This window comes from Notolepis coatsorum (assembly GCF_963971535.1).
Source record: "Notolepis coatsorum genome assembly, chromosome: 8".
Classification (NCBI taxonomy): domain Eukaryota; kingdom Metazoa; phylum Chordata; class Actinopteri; order Aulopiformes; family Paralepididae; genus Notolepis; species Notolepis coatsorum.
The window spans coordinates 89,406,496-89,423,043 of record NC_140172.1 but is presented as its reverse complement, the minus strand read 5'-3'; the positions used below and the strand labels follow the sequence as shown (position 1 = coordinate 89,423,043).

At 42.5% G+C, this 16,548-nt stretch overlaps 1 protein-coding gene across 1 annotated transcript in view; it reads right to left on the bottom strand.

The window, feature by feature from the left end:
• Positions 1-337: 337 nt before the first annotated feature.
• Positions 338-16,548, bottom strand: part of LOC311232987 (1,4-alpha-glucan-branching enzyme-like) — a 576,273-nt gene continuing 560,062 nt past the window's right edge. The window contains 2 exon segments of the mRNA XM_084319835.1: positions 338-769; positions 12,047-12,164. Coding sequence (XP_084175961.1) covers positions 713-769; positions 12,047-12,164 — 175 coding nt within the window. The 3' untranslated portion in view covers positions 338-712.

Sequence of the window (16,548 nt, the reverse complement as noted above, 5' to 3'; positions counted from 1 at the left end):
CACAACATACGGATTCAATGTTGTGAGAGAGCTGTGCTCAAACCATCATGGTGGGCTGTATGATCAGTAATTTATAGTTATTCATTACTGAAATTGGAAACCGATGAAGGCTTTTGACTGGAGGTTTTCATAACTTAAATTTCACGTCCAAGATCATGCTCAATCAATTACTTGCGCTGCAGTGATGGGATAATTGCAAAGCTCATTCACGGGTGTTCAATGTGGAATTAATTTGTGATTTATAAATAGAAGGTCTATCAGACAGACAGTTCAAGATGAAGAATAGATGCCAGTTCAAGAAGAAGTTGAAGAAAACTTTTAATAAATGAGGCCTCGGGTTCCTGCTGGGGTTGGGGTCAGGGTTAAGATCAGGGTCAGGTTTTTGTTGGGGTCAGGGTTAAGATCAGGGTCAGGTTTCTGCTGCGGTTGGGGTCAGGGTTAAGATCAGGGTCAGGTTTCTGCTGGGGTTGGGAAAGGTAGTGTCTAGATTCTATAGCCCGGATGGACGTTTCCATGAGAATCATCACTTTTTGACCTGTAGCTGAAAGAGCTGTAACTCTTTCAACCATAAACTTTTATAAATCAACCCCTACCTCAAACATTCCCCCCCTTTAAACAATAAAAATAAAAGTACAAACATCCTCCCTGGCTATGGGAACTAGACACTACTGTTGGGGAAGGCCTGTCCATCATGCAGCTGTGCTCCTCTTCCTCACTCATCTCTCTCCTCATTGGCCAGAAGCATCACTGTCCGGCAGGGAATGTACAGCTAAAAGAGAAGAATAGGGAAAACATCTTTCAACAAAATATATAATATCATCATCTGATTGGTTGTTGTGAGACCATGGCAAAACAATTGGTAGCCTAATTCTCATGAGACCACATTTTCCATCGCTTCCTGCTGCAACTCCTGCAAGATGATTTTGCTGTTTGCATGGCATTTGTATTGATGACGAGAGGAGAGGGTGAGCAGCCCCTTGCTAACTATTTTTGTTGATAATAATAATAACTTTATTTGTATAGCACTTTTCATACAGAAATTGCAGTTCAAAGTGCTTCACAGCAGTAAAAGATAGGCATAAGCGAGCACAAAAAAGATAGAGAGGTAACGTAAATCACATTTTTCACATTAGGATCTAGCATCCTAATAGGCCTCTGTTTACGGTTTCATTCAATAATAAAAATTATAAAATAGAATAGACGGAGTAAAAAAGTGCAGTTTGATTCAAAGCAGGTTTTGTGTGGAAAGGCTTCCTTTGTGCCGTAACGCCTACAGAATCTACAGAATGATTTAAAGAGTTGTACAAATATCTTTCAGTTCAAGAAAATTTATAAACACTTTTTTTGTGTGTATTACTGTACATTACCATGAACAAAACAAAATAAAAATTAAATAGGAAATAGAGGATACCAACCATTGTTCTCTTTAATGTATAGTTAAAGTTATAGTTATTACTGTCATCATCGATTGGAGTTTTTATTACTCCATCACTGAGGGAAATTATGGTGACATTTTATTCTAAGCCACATGGGGTCACTGTAAGCTCAGGTAAAAGGACTGACTTGTTTGAATAATAATAATAATTCATTACATTTATATAGCACTTTTCTCAGACTCAAAGTGCTTTGCAACATAGGGTTAGGGAAATTGCTTCCTTCACCACCACTGGTAGCACCCAACCTTGGGCTATGCAGGCTCAATGGCTGCCATACACTGGCACCCAGCACACTACACAATGGCTGAACGGCTCAGGAGACAGGGATTGATATCAGTCAATTAACACTTTCCCCGCCAAAAACGCTGTACAGCGTTATTGCCCGCCATGCGTTGACCGCCAGACCTCGCTGTACAGCGTTATTGAGATCGATATTAAATTTTTTCACCATGGCATTCATAATTCATATATACAGCCGCAACGCTCCAGCTGGACCCTATAGGTGACGGCAACGACGGCTCAATACCGCCGCCTGGTGGATGGTCGGGCGAGTTACACTCGACTACAGGATATGGCTGATGTGCGTCGATTAAATTCATCCGGCCGTCAGATATCGTTGCATGACTCCCGACAGACACAATGTACATAATGGATCGCTTTCTAAACTTAATAATCTATATGATTTCAGTGTTTATTGCAACATACAAACCGGAAATGGACCTAGGCGATCGACGTCGTATACTTGGGATCTTTCACCGCCAGTCTCTTTGACCCACGGTAAGAGGACACTAACGTTATTTTCAACCCAATTGTGAGTTTCCTTGTTTGCAAACCATCTGATCAATATATCCACCCATACTACATAAAGCAGTTACTGATGATCAGGGAATTATAAACGACCCCCCCCCCTTTCCTCCACGCATGATGAAGCATAACATATACCGATCATATACAGTTACATTTTTTAATATAGCGTGTATAGGGGGGAAACGGCAATCGATAATCTATATGCGTTTAGGCCTATAACTCACGTTCTAGGAATTACTGCAGAAAACGATAAAAACATACTTATATTCTAGAAGGTATTTTTGTATGAATGTATGAATGAAAAAGTATAACGTTCCCACATCCTGAACGATAGATAATCGATGTTGAATGGGCCATAGTAATGTCAATATAGCAATACAATTTAAAAAGTTATAGCCCTGCAAAGAAGGTGAGCCACTCCATAGACTTATAGCGCTGGCAGACTGGGTACAATGCAGGGGCGGAGCTATAGGCGCGGCTGCAGAGGCAGCTGCCTTAGGGCCCGCCCACCGTCTGGCGGGAGGGGGGCCCGGGCCCAGGCCCGGGACTGAATGGAGTTGCCGTTCGCGTGTGGGACTGGATCGAACGGTAACTGGTAACGGCAACTGGGACTGGTGCGTTTGTTTTGATTCTAGGCTCCTCCCGTTTTGCCAGTACTGTGGTACGAGTACGACTGATAGCGTGTGGTTTAGGAACAGGGCGTTTTGCACAAATCCAGCGCTCCCTTTCCTTGGCTGTGACGTAGCCACGTAAGTCTCACAAGCAGCGCGGAGGTGGGAAGCGATATTTTTCTCTGATGTCGCGTTCACGTTACGTGGGAAGAATCGGAAGAACCAGCTTCCGACTGGGAAAAACCATTCACGTCAGCCTCCTAGTTGTAATTCCTACTAGGACATATGGGATTTCATTTTTTATAGACCCCGATATCTCCCACTTCGCGTCACGAATTGCGGAAGTATGGATGTGGGCGTTTTGATCGAGTCAATGCGTGAAGGCTTCCTAGTTGTAGCAACGAGATGTCCTCTGGTTCTTCCGCTTCTTCCCACGTAACGTGAACGCGACATCAGAGAAAAATATCGCTTGCTAATGTTGCTGGGCAACAAGCTATGTCCAACATAATAAGTCACCTGAAACATCACCACCGCTACCATGGTGTATTAAAATCCGACGACGCCGAGCAGCTAAAGGGGACATTTACCGAGGACCAGCACAAAGTGTGGATATATTATGATTTAACAAGTCTTATCTGTCCAGGACGATGACAACATTATTGCAGGTAAGCTAACTACTAACGTTATCACGGTAGCTTGGATGCTAACTAACGTAATGTGAATGAATGAAAACTTTATTTAACAGATTGCAGAATGGGTACAATACAGTACGGCTCAATACACACAATTGTTAAGGGGATGCAGAGAAGAGAAAGACGTTTGTCTTGTTTACATCAGGGTCCCCCATTTTCAATTCATAGTGATCATAGAAAACATATACGTTACCACCTAGCCACAATCTATGGTATTTCTAGGTTACCACATGGGTGGCGCACGTGAACACTTTGTGAATTATGTGAGGCAGGGTGTATCATGATGATGGTAATTTGGCACTTAACGAACATTACCTATCTCTTTGCCGTTTTGCATAGTGCACTGCATAGTACCAGAGATGACAAAAGTTATGTGGTAACATAGGTCGCATCACTGCCAGTAGTCTGCCTATTACCCAATTCTGACTCTGGTATTAGTCAACTAACGTACTGTTAGCCAGTTAGTACTATTAGCCAGTTAGTACTGTTAGCCAGCTACTGTAATAACGAAACTGAAATATCTAATGATGATAGTCAATCATAAAGACAGAAAACACTCTCATCACAGACAAGCTGGATCTGGCCAAATACCTAAACATGTCATGGTGAATGAATGAAAACTTTATTTAACAGATTGCAGAATGGGTACAATACAGTACAGCTCAATACATACAATTGTTAAGGGGATGCAGACCAGAGAAACACTTTCGTCTTGTTTACATCAGGGTCCCCCATTTTCAATTCATTATAACATAATGACATACAGATAGACAGTAGTGCTACATCTATACATGACATACCAGATTTGCAAATACAGTACTGTTTGTGATACGAAAAGAGTCCAGAAAAGAGAGTATATACATTTGACGTATTATTATTGTATTGTGATATGTTTTGTTTCATGTTGGAAAAAAAAAAAAAAAAAAAATTTAATAATACAATAAATATCGGGGGGGGGGGGGGGGACCCGAGCTGTCAATCTCGCCTCGGGGCCCGTGGGGCATTCCAACCGCCACTGGTACAATGATGGGTACAATGCCCGGCGGGCAATGTGTTAAGGGGAAGGGATGATTAGGTGGTCTTGATGTCAGAGACCTGATTGGGAATTTTGCCAGGAACGTTGGGGAACCCCCTACTCTTTGCGATAGGCGTTCTGGGTTCTTTAACGACTGAATTCAGTCATTTTGTTCAGTCATTGAGGACGATTAAAAAAAAATTGCATAGCTTTTAATGCTGTGGAGTCTGATGTTTTTTTTCTTGTGAATTGTGTGATATATTTGTATTGATCAATTTAGTATTTATTTGTAAATAAAGACATGTTAAACAATCAAACACATCTCTTCTCTCTCCTCTCTTCTATAACAAATGATGATTATTTCTCTGATTCATAGTTCTTTGATGTTATTGGTGGTGGGCATCTTATTATATTATATAATGTAATAGCTCTGTTCTGGAGACTTTCATGTGTCTCATAGGATATTGATGTAATGTGTATTTGAAAGAGAGAATGAAAGAGAGAGACAGAGAGAGAGGGATAGAGCGAGAGACAGAGAGAATGAAAGATGGAGAGAGAATTAAATATGGAGAGAGAGAATGAAAGAGAGAGCGAGAGACAGAGAGAGGGATAGAGAGATAGAGACAGAGAGAATGAAAGATGGAGAGAGAGAATGAAATAAAGAGAGAGAGACAGAGATAATGAAAGATGGAGAGAGATAATGAAAGAGAGAGCGAGAGACAGAGATAGAGGGATAGAGAGAGCGACAGAGAGAATGAAAGATGGAGAGAGAGAGATTGAAAGAAAGAGACACAGAGAGAGAGGGGGATAGAGAGAGGTGTGGAGGTGGAGGAGGGGATGTAGTTGATTAAACAGAACACAGAGGGGAACAGCTTAGAGTTTAAGGCCACTTTGAAGCCTCCGCACGTTAAATAAATCATGCGCTGAGACTCCTCCACCTGCGGCTCAGCATTCAATATTAATACCGCCACCGCCACACAGCTGTGTGTGTGTGTGTGTGTGTGTGTGTGTGTGTGTGTGTGTGTGTGTGTGTGTGTGTGTGTGTGTGTGTGTGTGTGTGTGAATGAGAAGAGAAAACACTTGTGCTGAGTCACGGTGGACAGACCCACACACACACACACACACACACACACACACACACACACACACACACACACACACACACACACACACACACACACACACACACACACACACACACACACACACACACACACACACACACACACACACACACACACACACACACACACACACACACACACACACACACACACACACACACACACACACACACACACACACAAACACAGAGAGACACACCCACACAAACACACAGAGAAAGAGAGACACACCCACACAAACACACAGAGAGAGACACACACACACGCGCACACACACGCGCACACACACACACACACACACACCCACACAAACAGAGAGAGAGACACACACATTTACATTTACATTTAGCTGACGCTTTTATCCAAAGCGACTTACAAGTTCTGTACGACAAGTCATCAGGAAGGGCACAACTCTATCAGCTGAGTAACAATGTTCATCAAAGTGTTGAGTGCTACAGTGTAGGTTAGTTTATTAGGACAAGTGCAGGTTAGTTAGGGTTAGATCTTTTCATTATTATTATTATTATTATAATTTTTTAGATAATGGTTGAAGAAGTGCGTCTTTAGTCGACGGCGAAAGATTGGACGGGTTTCGGCTGTCCTAACTGGGGTGGGTAGTTCATTCCACCATTGTGGGGCAAGGACTGAAAAAAGGCAGGTTCTCCTTGATGACCCTCCCGGAGCTTGGATAGGAGTGGGTCTGAGACGGCCAGAAGATGCAGAGAGTAGGGGTCTTGAGGGTGTGTAGTTAGAGACCATTGACCGGAGGTAGGCGGGAGCGGTTCCCTTTGCCGCACGGTATGCCAGGTCGAGGGCCTTGAAGCGGATTCGTGCAGCAATGGGGAGCCAGTGCAGGTCCCCAAGAAGTGGGGTGACATGGGCCGACTTCGGTAGGTTTGAGATCACACAGACAGACACACACACACACACAAACACAGAGAGACACACCCACACAAACACTGAGAGAGAGAGAGACACACACACACACACACAGACAGAGACACACAACTACACACACACTAGTCACGTAGTTTCCTGTGCACAGGCATGGAGGAGAAGAGAAGAGCTAATAGGAAGGAAGCAGCGTTCTGGACACCCACACCAACTGAAGCAGCGTTCTGCATACAGTGTGAAGACGTTACAGCAGGGCTCCAGAGTGCGCTATTTGGTCCCATTTTGCAACCTGAAATAAGTCCCTGCTTCTTTTGTTCGCAATGGGTCCAATGAGACTAACATGCTTTGCATCCTTGCCATTCCTGTATGCTTACGTCGCTGTAAAAACCTAAATTAACGGTTAACTAAGCTAAGCTAACCTAACCCTGCTCACAGGCACAGAGAAAACAGCAGAGTTCCAATAGTGAGGGAAAGGGGGGGGGGCAGTCTCTCTCTCTCTACGTTCAATGATTTTAAGTAGCAAAACATTACACTATAAAAACAAACTGGATAGTTGATGATAATAAACATTTAACCTCTTAAGGCCGGAGCCCGATTTTCTGAAAATCTGCCTAAAATATATACCTAAGTAAATGGAATATTGCTCTACTTCTACAAGGTCCATTTGCATGTTCTTGGTATCTAGGGACATCTATGGACCTCATTGAATGTATTCCCAGTGTCATAAATATTGTGTCTATTACTAGGCTTGCTTAAATTGTGATGAAACAAAGGAGAATATGAATTATGATTTTTCTTTGCATCTTTGACAGTGATTTCCAAATTCCAAGCTGTTTTTGGCTGGGCTCTGCCCATACTCGCAATGACAGCCACCCACCTGCCCTGGCCCCTAGCATATATTGGTCATGGGACAGGGTTGCACAGGGTCTGTGAGCAGGAGCATGCAGGAGTGCATGCGGATGTGCATGCGGATGTGCATGCACGTGCACACAAGAATGCGCTGCACTCGACTCATGCGCCAACTCGGCAAGTACCCACCGGGCTACTTTGCATAACAATAGCTCAGGTCGTCAGGTGTGTTCAAATACGTCCTCAGATACATTCACACAAAACTTGTGAATGAAATGTGTTACATTCCATTCCTAGAGGCAATTAGGCATCGTCTTTATTCTGTGAGCACGCGAGGGAACATTTATGCGCATGTGCGGGAGCGCACATGCACGTGACGTCATTAAAACACAAGTCCCAATCCCTCCCACCCTTTTTATCTAGTGAAGCTGCTGTCTTCTCTGTGTGTGACTGGGTGGGTTGGCTAGCTAGCGGCTAACGTTACGTTAACGTTACGAGGGTGCATTGCAAATCTTATTAGAAGCATTGACGTTTTCACTGCACATAGAAACAGTGTGGGGGGAAAGCTGGGATTATTAAGCACTCTGGAGCTATGCAGTGACGCAAGAAGGGGGGGTGCTGACAGTGGCGAATCCTTATGGAAGCCAACGGAAGCCATGCCTCCCTAATATTAAAATATGAATTAATATCAAATATGAAAAAAAAAGAAAATATATATATATAATTTTTTTTCATATAGTTTACATTCTTTTTCATCTGTGCATCTGTGTTATAATTTTTTTTTTTTTTTTTTAAATGTCTCCCTCTTCTCCTTCTCACTCCCTCTAACACACTGTCAGCCTCACTATGCTCACTGCAGCAGGAGAGGAGGCAGATGGTAGGTCTCTTTCTCCAGGCTTCCAGCATTATAGAGTCCAAATCCGATCCTAGCCAATCAGATTCGAGCTGACTGCCACACCCTAAAAGTTTAAAACGGGGCTGTGAGAAGAATCATGAGTGTGGAATCCCCTCTGCACACCTCCCCTCTGCACTCTGAACATTGTATTAACCCGTAACTGTTCCCACGGGCCGAATATTGCCCCGATCCTCGCGAGATTAAATCCACGGGGACCTCTCGGCGTGCCGAAGCTTTTCCTAAATCACTTCCATCATCGAAAACGAGGGCAAAAGGTCGGCTCGCGACCCTGAAAATGTCGCGTGATTTTAAAAACGCTGTATTAAGTGAGCCTATTATGGGATCCACGCGAGCCTTCTATCGTGGAAACATCTGGGCGTCCCGCAACTTTTACTGATTCACATGTAGCCCCTAAAATGCTTAGAAAAGGAAAACAGAAAGCGTGGAATAAACTCGCCGAAACGGAAAAGTGTCCCACGGGCGCGCCGTGATTCCGATCCGCGTGAAAATATTCACGGCCATAGAGGAGACCGTGGGACACCTTTTTGCAACCGAATATGTGTCTCGAATTTGCTCCCACGCGGCGCGCAAAATCGCGCAAGGAAAAATCGGACCAAAAATTAACCAATGCTCCAGCAGTATTAATGACCCTGATGTAAACAAGACAAACGTCTTTCTCTGGTCTGCACTGTATTGTACCCATTCTGCAATCTGTTAAATAAATAAAAAGAACGTTTGACTGGCCGCCGAGCCATACTGTAGTGTACATGGTGACTGCTTGACTTTAAAAAAAAAAAAAAATTATTAATAAAAATATTTAATACATTTTTTTTTAATAATTTTTTTTTGGCTTCCCCTGTGATTTTACCCACGCGACGCCACTGGGTGCTGAGGGTGCTGCAGCACCCCCACCTGTTGGCAGGGAGTTGTAACTGCAAGGCCAAAATGTTGACACATCAATAAAAAACTTTTCTTTTTTGAGTTAGGATTTTACTGTAAGCAGTCTAAAACATGGTTGTTTTTTAAATGGTTGAAATCCAACCTCTGTTTTTTTTTTATGATATTTTCTGTGTATCTGATTCTGACCTGATGCACAAATGCAGCGCACACACACATCGCATGACGTAGATTGGGCGCGAAGGATCACGGTTGAGGTTGAACACAACAGCAATGGGTAACTTACTAGTTGCGTCTCAAAACATTTCTAAAAAAAGAACATTATGATTTCTTTAATGACCCCAAAGCAAAATGGATATACGGTATTTTTCCAAGGCATATAAACAAAGTAATTTAGAAGCTGTACCGGGCTGCACCGGGCAGAAAAGATCATTGATGCCAAGACGAAACGTCACATTTTGCTGCATTAAGGTAAGACAATGGTTAATCTATTATTGGGTGCCTTAATTTGAACACTTAATTTGCACTATATATTAAAAGAGTGGGGCTTGCCTCGCATAGCCTAGTGGGTGTGTGTATTGACAAAAAATATCTTCACGCTTGACTACTGTAACTCCCTGTACCTGGGGCTTAATAAATCCACCATAGCCCGTCTACAACTGCCCCAAAACGCTGCCGCTAGACTGCTCACAGGTACCCGGAAGAGAGCTTACATCACCCCTGTAATTGCCTCCCTCCACTGGCTCCCGGTACGCTTTAGAATAGACTTCAAGGTCCTCTTATTGGTCTACAAAGCCTTTAATGGTAAGGCCCCTGCTTATCTAGCAGACCCCCTCACCCCATAATACCAACGTCAGGGCCCTCAGATCGTCTGACAAGGGTCTCTTAACCACCTGTAGGTCTAATTTCAAGTCTAGGGGGGGGGGGGACGTGCTTTTGTGGTCGCAGCCCCTGACCTCTGGAACAGCATCCCCATGTCCATTAAATCTGCCCCCTCCATTGAGTCTTTTAAATCGAAACTCAAAACCCACCTATATCGCCTGGCCTTCCCTGACTCACTTTGACTCTTGCCTTGCTTGTTGACGTGTTGTTCTGTTTTCCTTTGTCTATCCGTTGGTTGTTTTTTCTGTTTATTCTATACTTTTCTTTGTTCTTAGCTATGTGAAGTGTCATGTCTAAATGTGCTATATAAATAAATGTGATTGATTGATTGATTGAGTGTGAAAAACATGATAATCAGAAAAACCCACATTGAACTTGAGAGGTTATGTATCCTTACGTTACCGTTAGTCCCCTGTGTAACTAACCAGCATTATGCATAATTTATTATTAATTTGAGGCATATATACATATCTTCTGTATATTGCTATACAGGCATGTATAGCAACCTATAATTGACTCTTTGACGTCCGGCTCTGACCTTTTTTGATTGATTGATTGATTGATTGAAAACTTTATTAACAGATTGCAGAAAGAGTACAATACAGTACAGCTCAATACACACAATTGTTAAGGGGATGCAGACCAGAGAAAGACTTTTGTCTTGTTTACATCAGGGTCCCCCATTTTCAATTCATAATGACATTTATGACATACACGACAACATACAGATATATATCATGACATTTATGACATACATGACATACAGATATACAGTACTGTTACATTTGTGACACACGATATGCAAATATACTGTACTGTTAAACAGAGATCCTAACAGAAAATATATACATTATGAGGGGGAGGAAACTGTACATTATTTCGGAGGGGGTGGGTGGGTGGGAGGGGGGGTTTAGACATTTAGGGGGGTGGCCAGGTGCTCTTTGTCTTTCTTTGAGAACGGTTTTGAAGGTGGGATTCAAATTTGTTTATGGCTGTGGGTAGGGCGTTCCACATTGATGTGGCATAATTGCTAAACGTGTTTAGTCCCTTGTTTGAGCCAAATCTGGGTTGAACATGAAAGCAGTGAGGTAAGTTTGTCTTCTTGAAGTTGTTCTGAATCTGCAGTGCACCCGGCTTCTCAGTCTGTCGTCGTTGCACTTCCAAATTGCAATCAGCGCTGGAGTTGTCAAGGGTTTCTTCTTGAAGCAGTCAAAATGAGCTCCTTGGCTACACCTACAATGGTTGTCAATCATTTCGACATCAGCTGTGACCGGTTCAGAAGAACCCACATTTAACTTGAGAGGTTATGTATCCTTTATTCCTTCCGCGCCGACAAATTATAGTCCCCCCCTGTGTAACTACTGTAACCAGAGTACTACGGACTGGTTTAAATTTGCATCAGCTTGCGCCAATATGGGCAGGGGCACAATGGGGGCACATACATTTAGTCATTTAGGGCAGGGGCACATACATTTAGTCATTTAGGGCAGGGGCACAATGGGGGCACATACATTTAGTCATTTAGCTGACGCTTTTATCCAAAGCGACAAGTCATCAGGAAGGGCACAAATCAGCTGAGTAACAATGTTCATCAAAGTGTTGAGTGCTACAGTGTAGGTTAGTATATTAGGACAAGTGTATGATGACAGTAAGGTTAGTTAGGGTTAATTTAAATAAAAAAATCGGGTGGTACCTCAGGGGCACCTGAGATTTCAGGGGGGGCACGTGCCCCTGGTGCCCCAGTGGTAAAATCACCCGACATTGAGACAACTTACGCCTTTAAAAAAAAAATGTACGCCTTAATTTTTTTAACTTTTACAATGTGCACAATGTATGTGTTTATGTATGTGTGCGTGTGTGTGTGGTGTGTGTCTCATGTGTGCAAAGCTTCCTATCAATAAGAAACCATAGGCCCATGCTATGACTGTGTGTGTGTCTTCTTACCTTCATAGAGTGGGGTCGGTCCTTAAAGGCAAATGGTTCGGTGAAGAACTCAGTCTCCTGATCCCTCCTGCCGTGGCCTCCATACTGTAGGGCATCAGAGTCCAGCTTGATCTTATATCTGAGATCCACCAGGTTAAGGGTTCACAGTTTAATAGCTGGACTGATATGTGGTACATTAAAGGTGCCTGTAGGACCCTTAGCTCTCTGTCTACTCCAGTGGCGGCTCTGCCACTAGGGGCGCAAGGGCGCCGAGTCGCAGACCCACCTGCTGACTGCTGTTAAATCAGAGAAGAAGAAGAAAATAAAACTTTTTAGTTTTTTGTTTTATAGCCCTATAAATAATATAAACATGTTTAAAATTAATAATATTTACTCATTTTAAGTATGTTTGTATTTCCAATGCACAATATAACGTTATTATCTCAAATAAAAAAACACTCGTTTTCCTGAGCAGGAAGTGACGTTTTTTTTATTTTTTTGTATTTCTCGGCCCGGGCTAGACGCGATAGCGCTCTGAGTGCGCGTCACAGTTTGATCGCTGTATCCGTCACAGCCAATCAGTGCATAACGCGTTGTGCGTTGAAATATGACTATTATGTTGGAATCCGGGCGCGATTTGAAGCGGTCTAGCCAGTAGCGTCAAGAATTTCTGTAGCCGCATTTCGCGGAGACGCTCTCTGATTGGCCGACGCCAGTATTTTTTTCCGTAGCAGAATTTCACAGAGACGATCTCTGATTGGCCGAATCCAATTTCTAATGTTCCAATTCTAGCTTATTCCGGTCCGTTGGTGAGAGATAGTTGTGTGTGTTGTTGTGTTGTTGTGAAATGCAGGCAGCAGAGCGTGCCGTGACTGCAAGTTCTTTAGATGGTTAAGCTTAGGCACTCTTTCAAAGTTGGTTAAGGTTAGAGTTTGTCTTAGAGCATGGCGATAGAATGCCAGGTAGTTTGCAGTCTGTTCGACGCGGAAAAATGGACAAAGAAATGTACTTGTGTTGTGCTAACAAGCTAACACTTGGCTAACAAGCTATATGGCGGATGCAGTCTGGAGACCGTGGACAGTGGTCTGGAATACATCAACAGTGGATTATACACGTTTATCAAGCTCTCCTGCCCTGGACGTTTCAACTAAACAGTGAGTCTCTCTCTCTCTCTCTCTCTCTCTCTCTCGCTCTCTCTCTCTCGCTATACACAGCTGTCTCCGCGAAATGCGGTTACGGAAAAAAGTATTGACCGTGCTTGCTGAGACGATAATTAATAGGCTAGCGATTCAAAACGCGCTGCTGTGTTGTGAACTATAACATTAATTTAGCTGCTGCTGATGCATAATGAATGAATGGTGAGTTGTTTAAAATGACAACATACATGTGTTAATTATTTGATTTGATTGATCCGAGAGACAGAGAGAGATTGCTCCAGAGCATCTCAGAGCATTACATTTTCAACTCGACCTATTAACGTGAACTGCGACCTACAAGGCACCAGCGCCAGCGGCCGCCACTGGTCTACTCACCAATCCCTGTCGTTATTCATACTGGAAACCCATAGCTCTAGCTATTAACTAATGTAACGCCAATGCTGGGTAGTGTAGTTTTATGAAATCTCGACGTCCATCGAAAGCCCTGTGTCTCCTCTTTCTTAGGACTGCAACGATTTCATGAGTGCTTCTTCTTCTCACGTCTAAATCGTCCGTTTTCCGGTGCAATGCACAGAGATTTTTATAAGCTCATATTTCGCTAATAACACTTTAAAATCATTGGTAAACAAACATAGTGCTGGAAATATACACTTTGACTGCTGTTTTGATAGGGTTAGGGTCGTTACTCTTGGCTACATTTGAAAATGAAATGTGTACATTACTTAATACCTGTGACTGATCTATTTATGATGTGAAATAAATCTCGTACGGGTACTGGGCTGATCGGGCATATAAGAGGTTAAACCAGCATTTATTTAATATGAACTATGAAATCAATGAAGCCTCTCCCCCAGGCAGCTCCAGTCATTGGCACATCAAGGCCCCCCATGAGGTTAACAGTACACCGTAGCCTCAGCAGAAGGCCTCACACCAGGGCCTCGATTTAATCACTGCCCGGCTAGAGGAGAGGCCAGCAGGGAACCAAGTTTCCCTCCAGCACCCCCCCCCGACCCCTCCTCCTGCCATCGACGCTCCCCGTCGGGTCGACCAAGGAGAGGTAATCTCTCGCTCTGCCTTTCCACCCCCAGCACCCAGGCTGTTTGAAGATGAGAGGAGCGTGGGGGGGAAGATAAAGGAGTTGTTCTCTCTGAACTGCTAATCACTGTCTACACTGCCTGAGCATAGGCGTAGTTTGAACTTCACGCCAGGGAGTGCGACTGCGTGGCGAACGGCGTGATTTTTTTGACCTTTATTTTATTATTTTAGCGTTTTTACAATGCCCTAACCCCTAATTTTTTATTTTATTTAGGTAGTACAGCAGCACACACACACACTCACACACACAGCACTACGGGGGATAATTTTTAACTGACTTGAAAAATGGAGGCTCTAATTATTATTATTCATAGAGACTCTCGGTCTCGAGCAATAATAATTATTACAGCCTCCATTTTTCGTGGACAAAAAATATACCAGACTATAGATATCAATTTTCCCGAAATAACGCTACCTGCCTCGACAAAATCCGTGCATTGGTTATCCAGATACATTAATTATCATCTCAGAATAAGTGGCTTTGTACAAGTGTTACAATCTATCGCGCGGGGCATTCTGCTGCTGCTGCTTGGTGCTTGGCCGCGCGTTAACCCTTTCACTGCCACACTACAGAAGGTTCGCCTTATAATGTGACATGATTACTACTATAAAATGAATGTATTGTAAAACAAAACATAATAGAATTCAGATTTGTTTCTCACAATTATTATAATTTTATTAAAATAAAAATAATCTTGATTTTTATTTAATTTTTTTAAAGCAATTTCACCCCCGGCCCTCATCAAAGAAAGAATTTTCCTGTTATTCGAGTACATACAAAAGTTACTCCAGAATAGACTACTTCCTGATATCAACAGAACTACTACCTAACATTAGAAGATGTAAACACAACAGCATAGTCATATCAGACCATGCAGCTGTATCTATGGTATATGTGGAACCAAAACTGATACACAAACCTCATAAATGGAGATTTCAAACAAAATGGATGAAAGATCCAACATTTTTACTTTTTTTGGGAGAACAAATTGATATATACTTTGAAATTAACATGACTCAAACGTCAGCCACAATTAGATGGGAAGCCTTCAAGGCATATTAGAGGTCAAATTATAAGCTACACAAGTAGAATGACAAGAGAAAGAACGAAAGAAATTAGAGATCTGGAATCCAAAATCAAAATGTTTGAGAATGAAAGGTTTCAGAAAGGACAGAACGAACATCTCATTTCAAAACAATTATTAATACTTAGAACTCAATACAACGAGATAACATACGATAAAGCTGCTGCAAATGTGATGAGGCTAAAACAGAATTATTACGACCAAGGAGAAAAACCTGGTAGACTCCTTGCATGGCGCATTAAAAAACAACAGACTGAGAGGACAATCACCAACATAGAGGACGGCAATGGAAATAATATAATCGATCCATTAGAGATTAACACAACATTTAGAACCTTTTATGAAAAACTATATAGCTCAGAATATAACATTAGTAAAGATACACAAACAACATTTCTTGATAACCTTAACATCCCCAAAATCTCTGAAGAAAAAAAAAAAAACCTGGACGAACAATTAAACATAACAGAGATATCAGAGGCCATAGGAGCATTAAAACCTGGAAAAACAGCGGGACCAGACGGCCTCTCAATTGACCTATATAAACACTTTAAAGATAAATCAGTGACCCCCCTTTTTGAAATGTACCTAGAATCCTTTGAAAATGGTTACCTACCCGCATCAATGAAAGAGGCCCTGATTATCCTGCTCCCAAAACCAGGCAAAACCAATACTAAATGCGAGAACCTCCGTCCTATAAGTTTGATAAACAACGACACCAAAATCCTTAGTAAAATCTTGGCCAAAAGAATAGAGAATGTGCTCCCAGAGATAGTGGGAGATGATCAAAACGGATTCATAAAAGGGAGACAGGGATTTCACAATGTCAGACGGGTCTTCAACATCCTATACAACCAAAAGGGAGAGAGGGACACAGGTCTTCTCTCGCTCGATGCGGAGAAGGCCTTCGATAGGGTGGAATGGGCTTATCTTTTTGATGTTATTGATCGATTTGGATTTGGAAATTACTTTTGTAACTGGATCAAATTACTACACCTAAACTCAGTAGCTGAGGTACTAACAAACGAAGTGACATCTAAACCCTTTAATATCACCACGGGTTGCCCTCAAGGCTCGCCTTTATCACCGCTTCTGTTCATTTTAGCTATCGAACCGTTAGCAATAGCAATCAGGGCTAACAGACAGCTTGGGATTGAAATCGGTAATAACGATCACAGAATAGCCC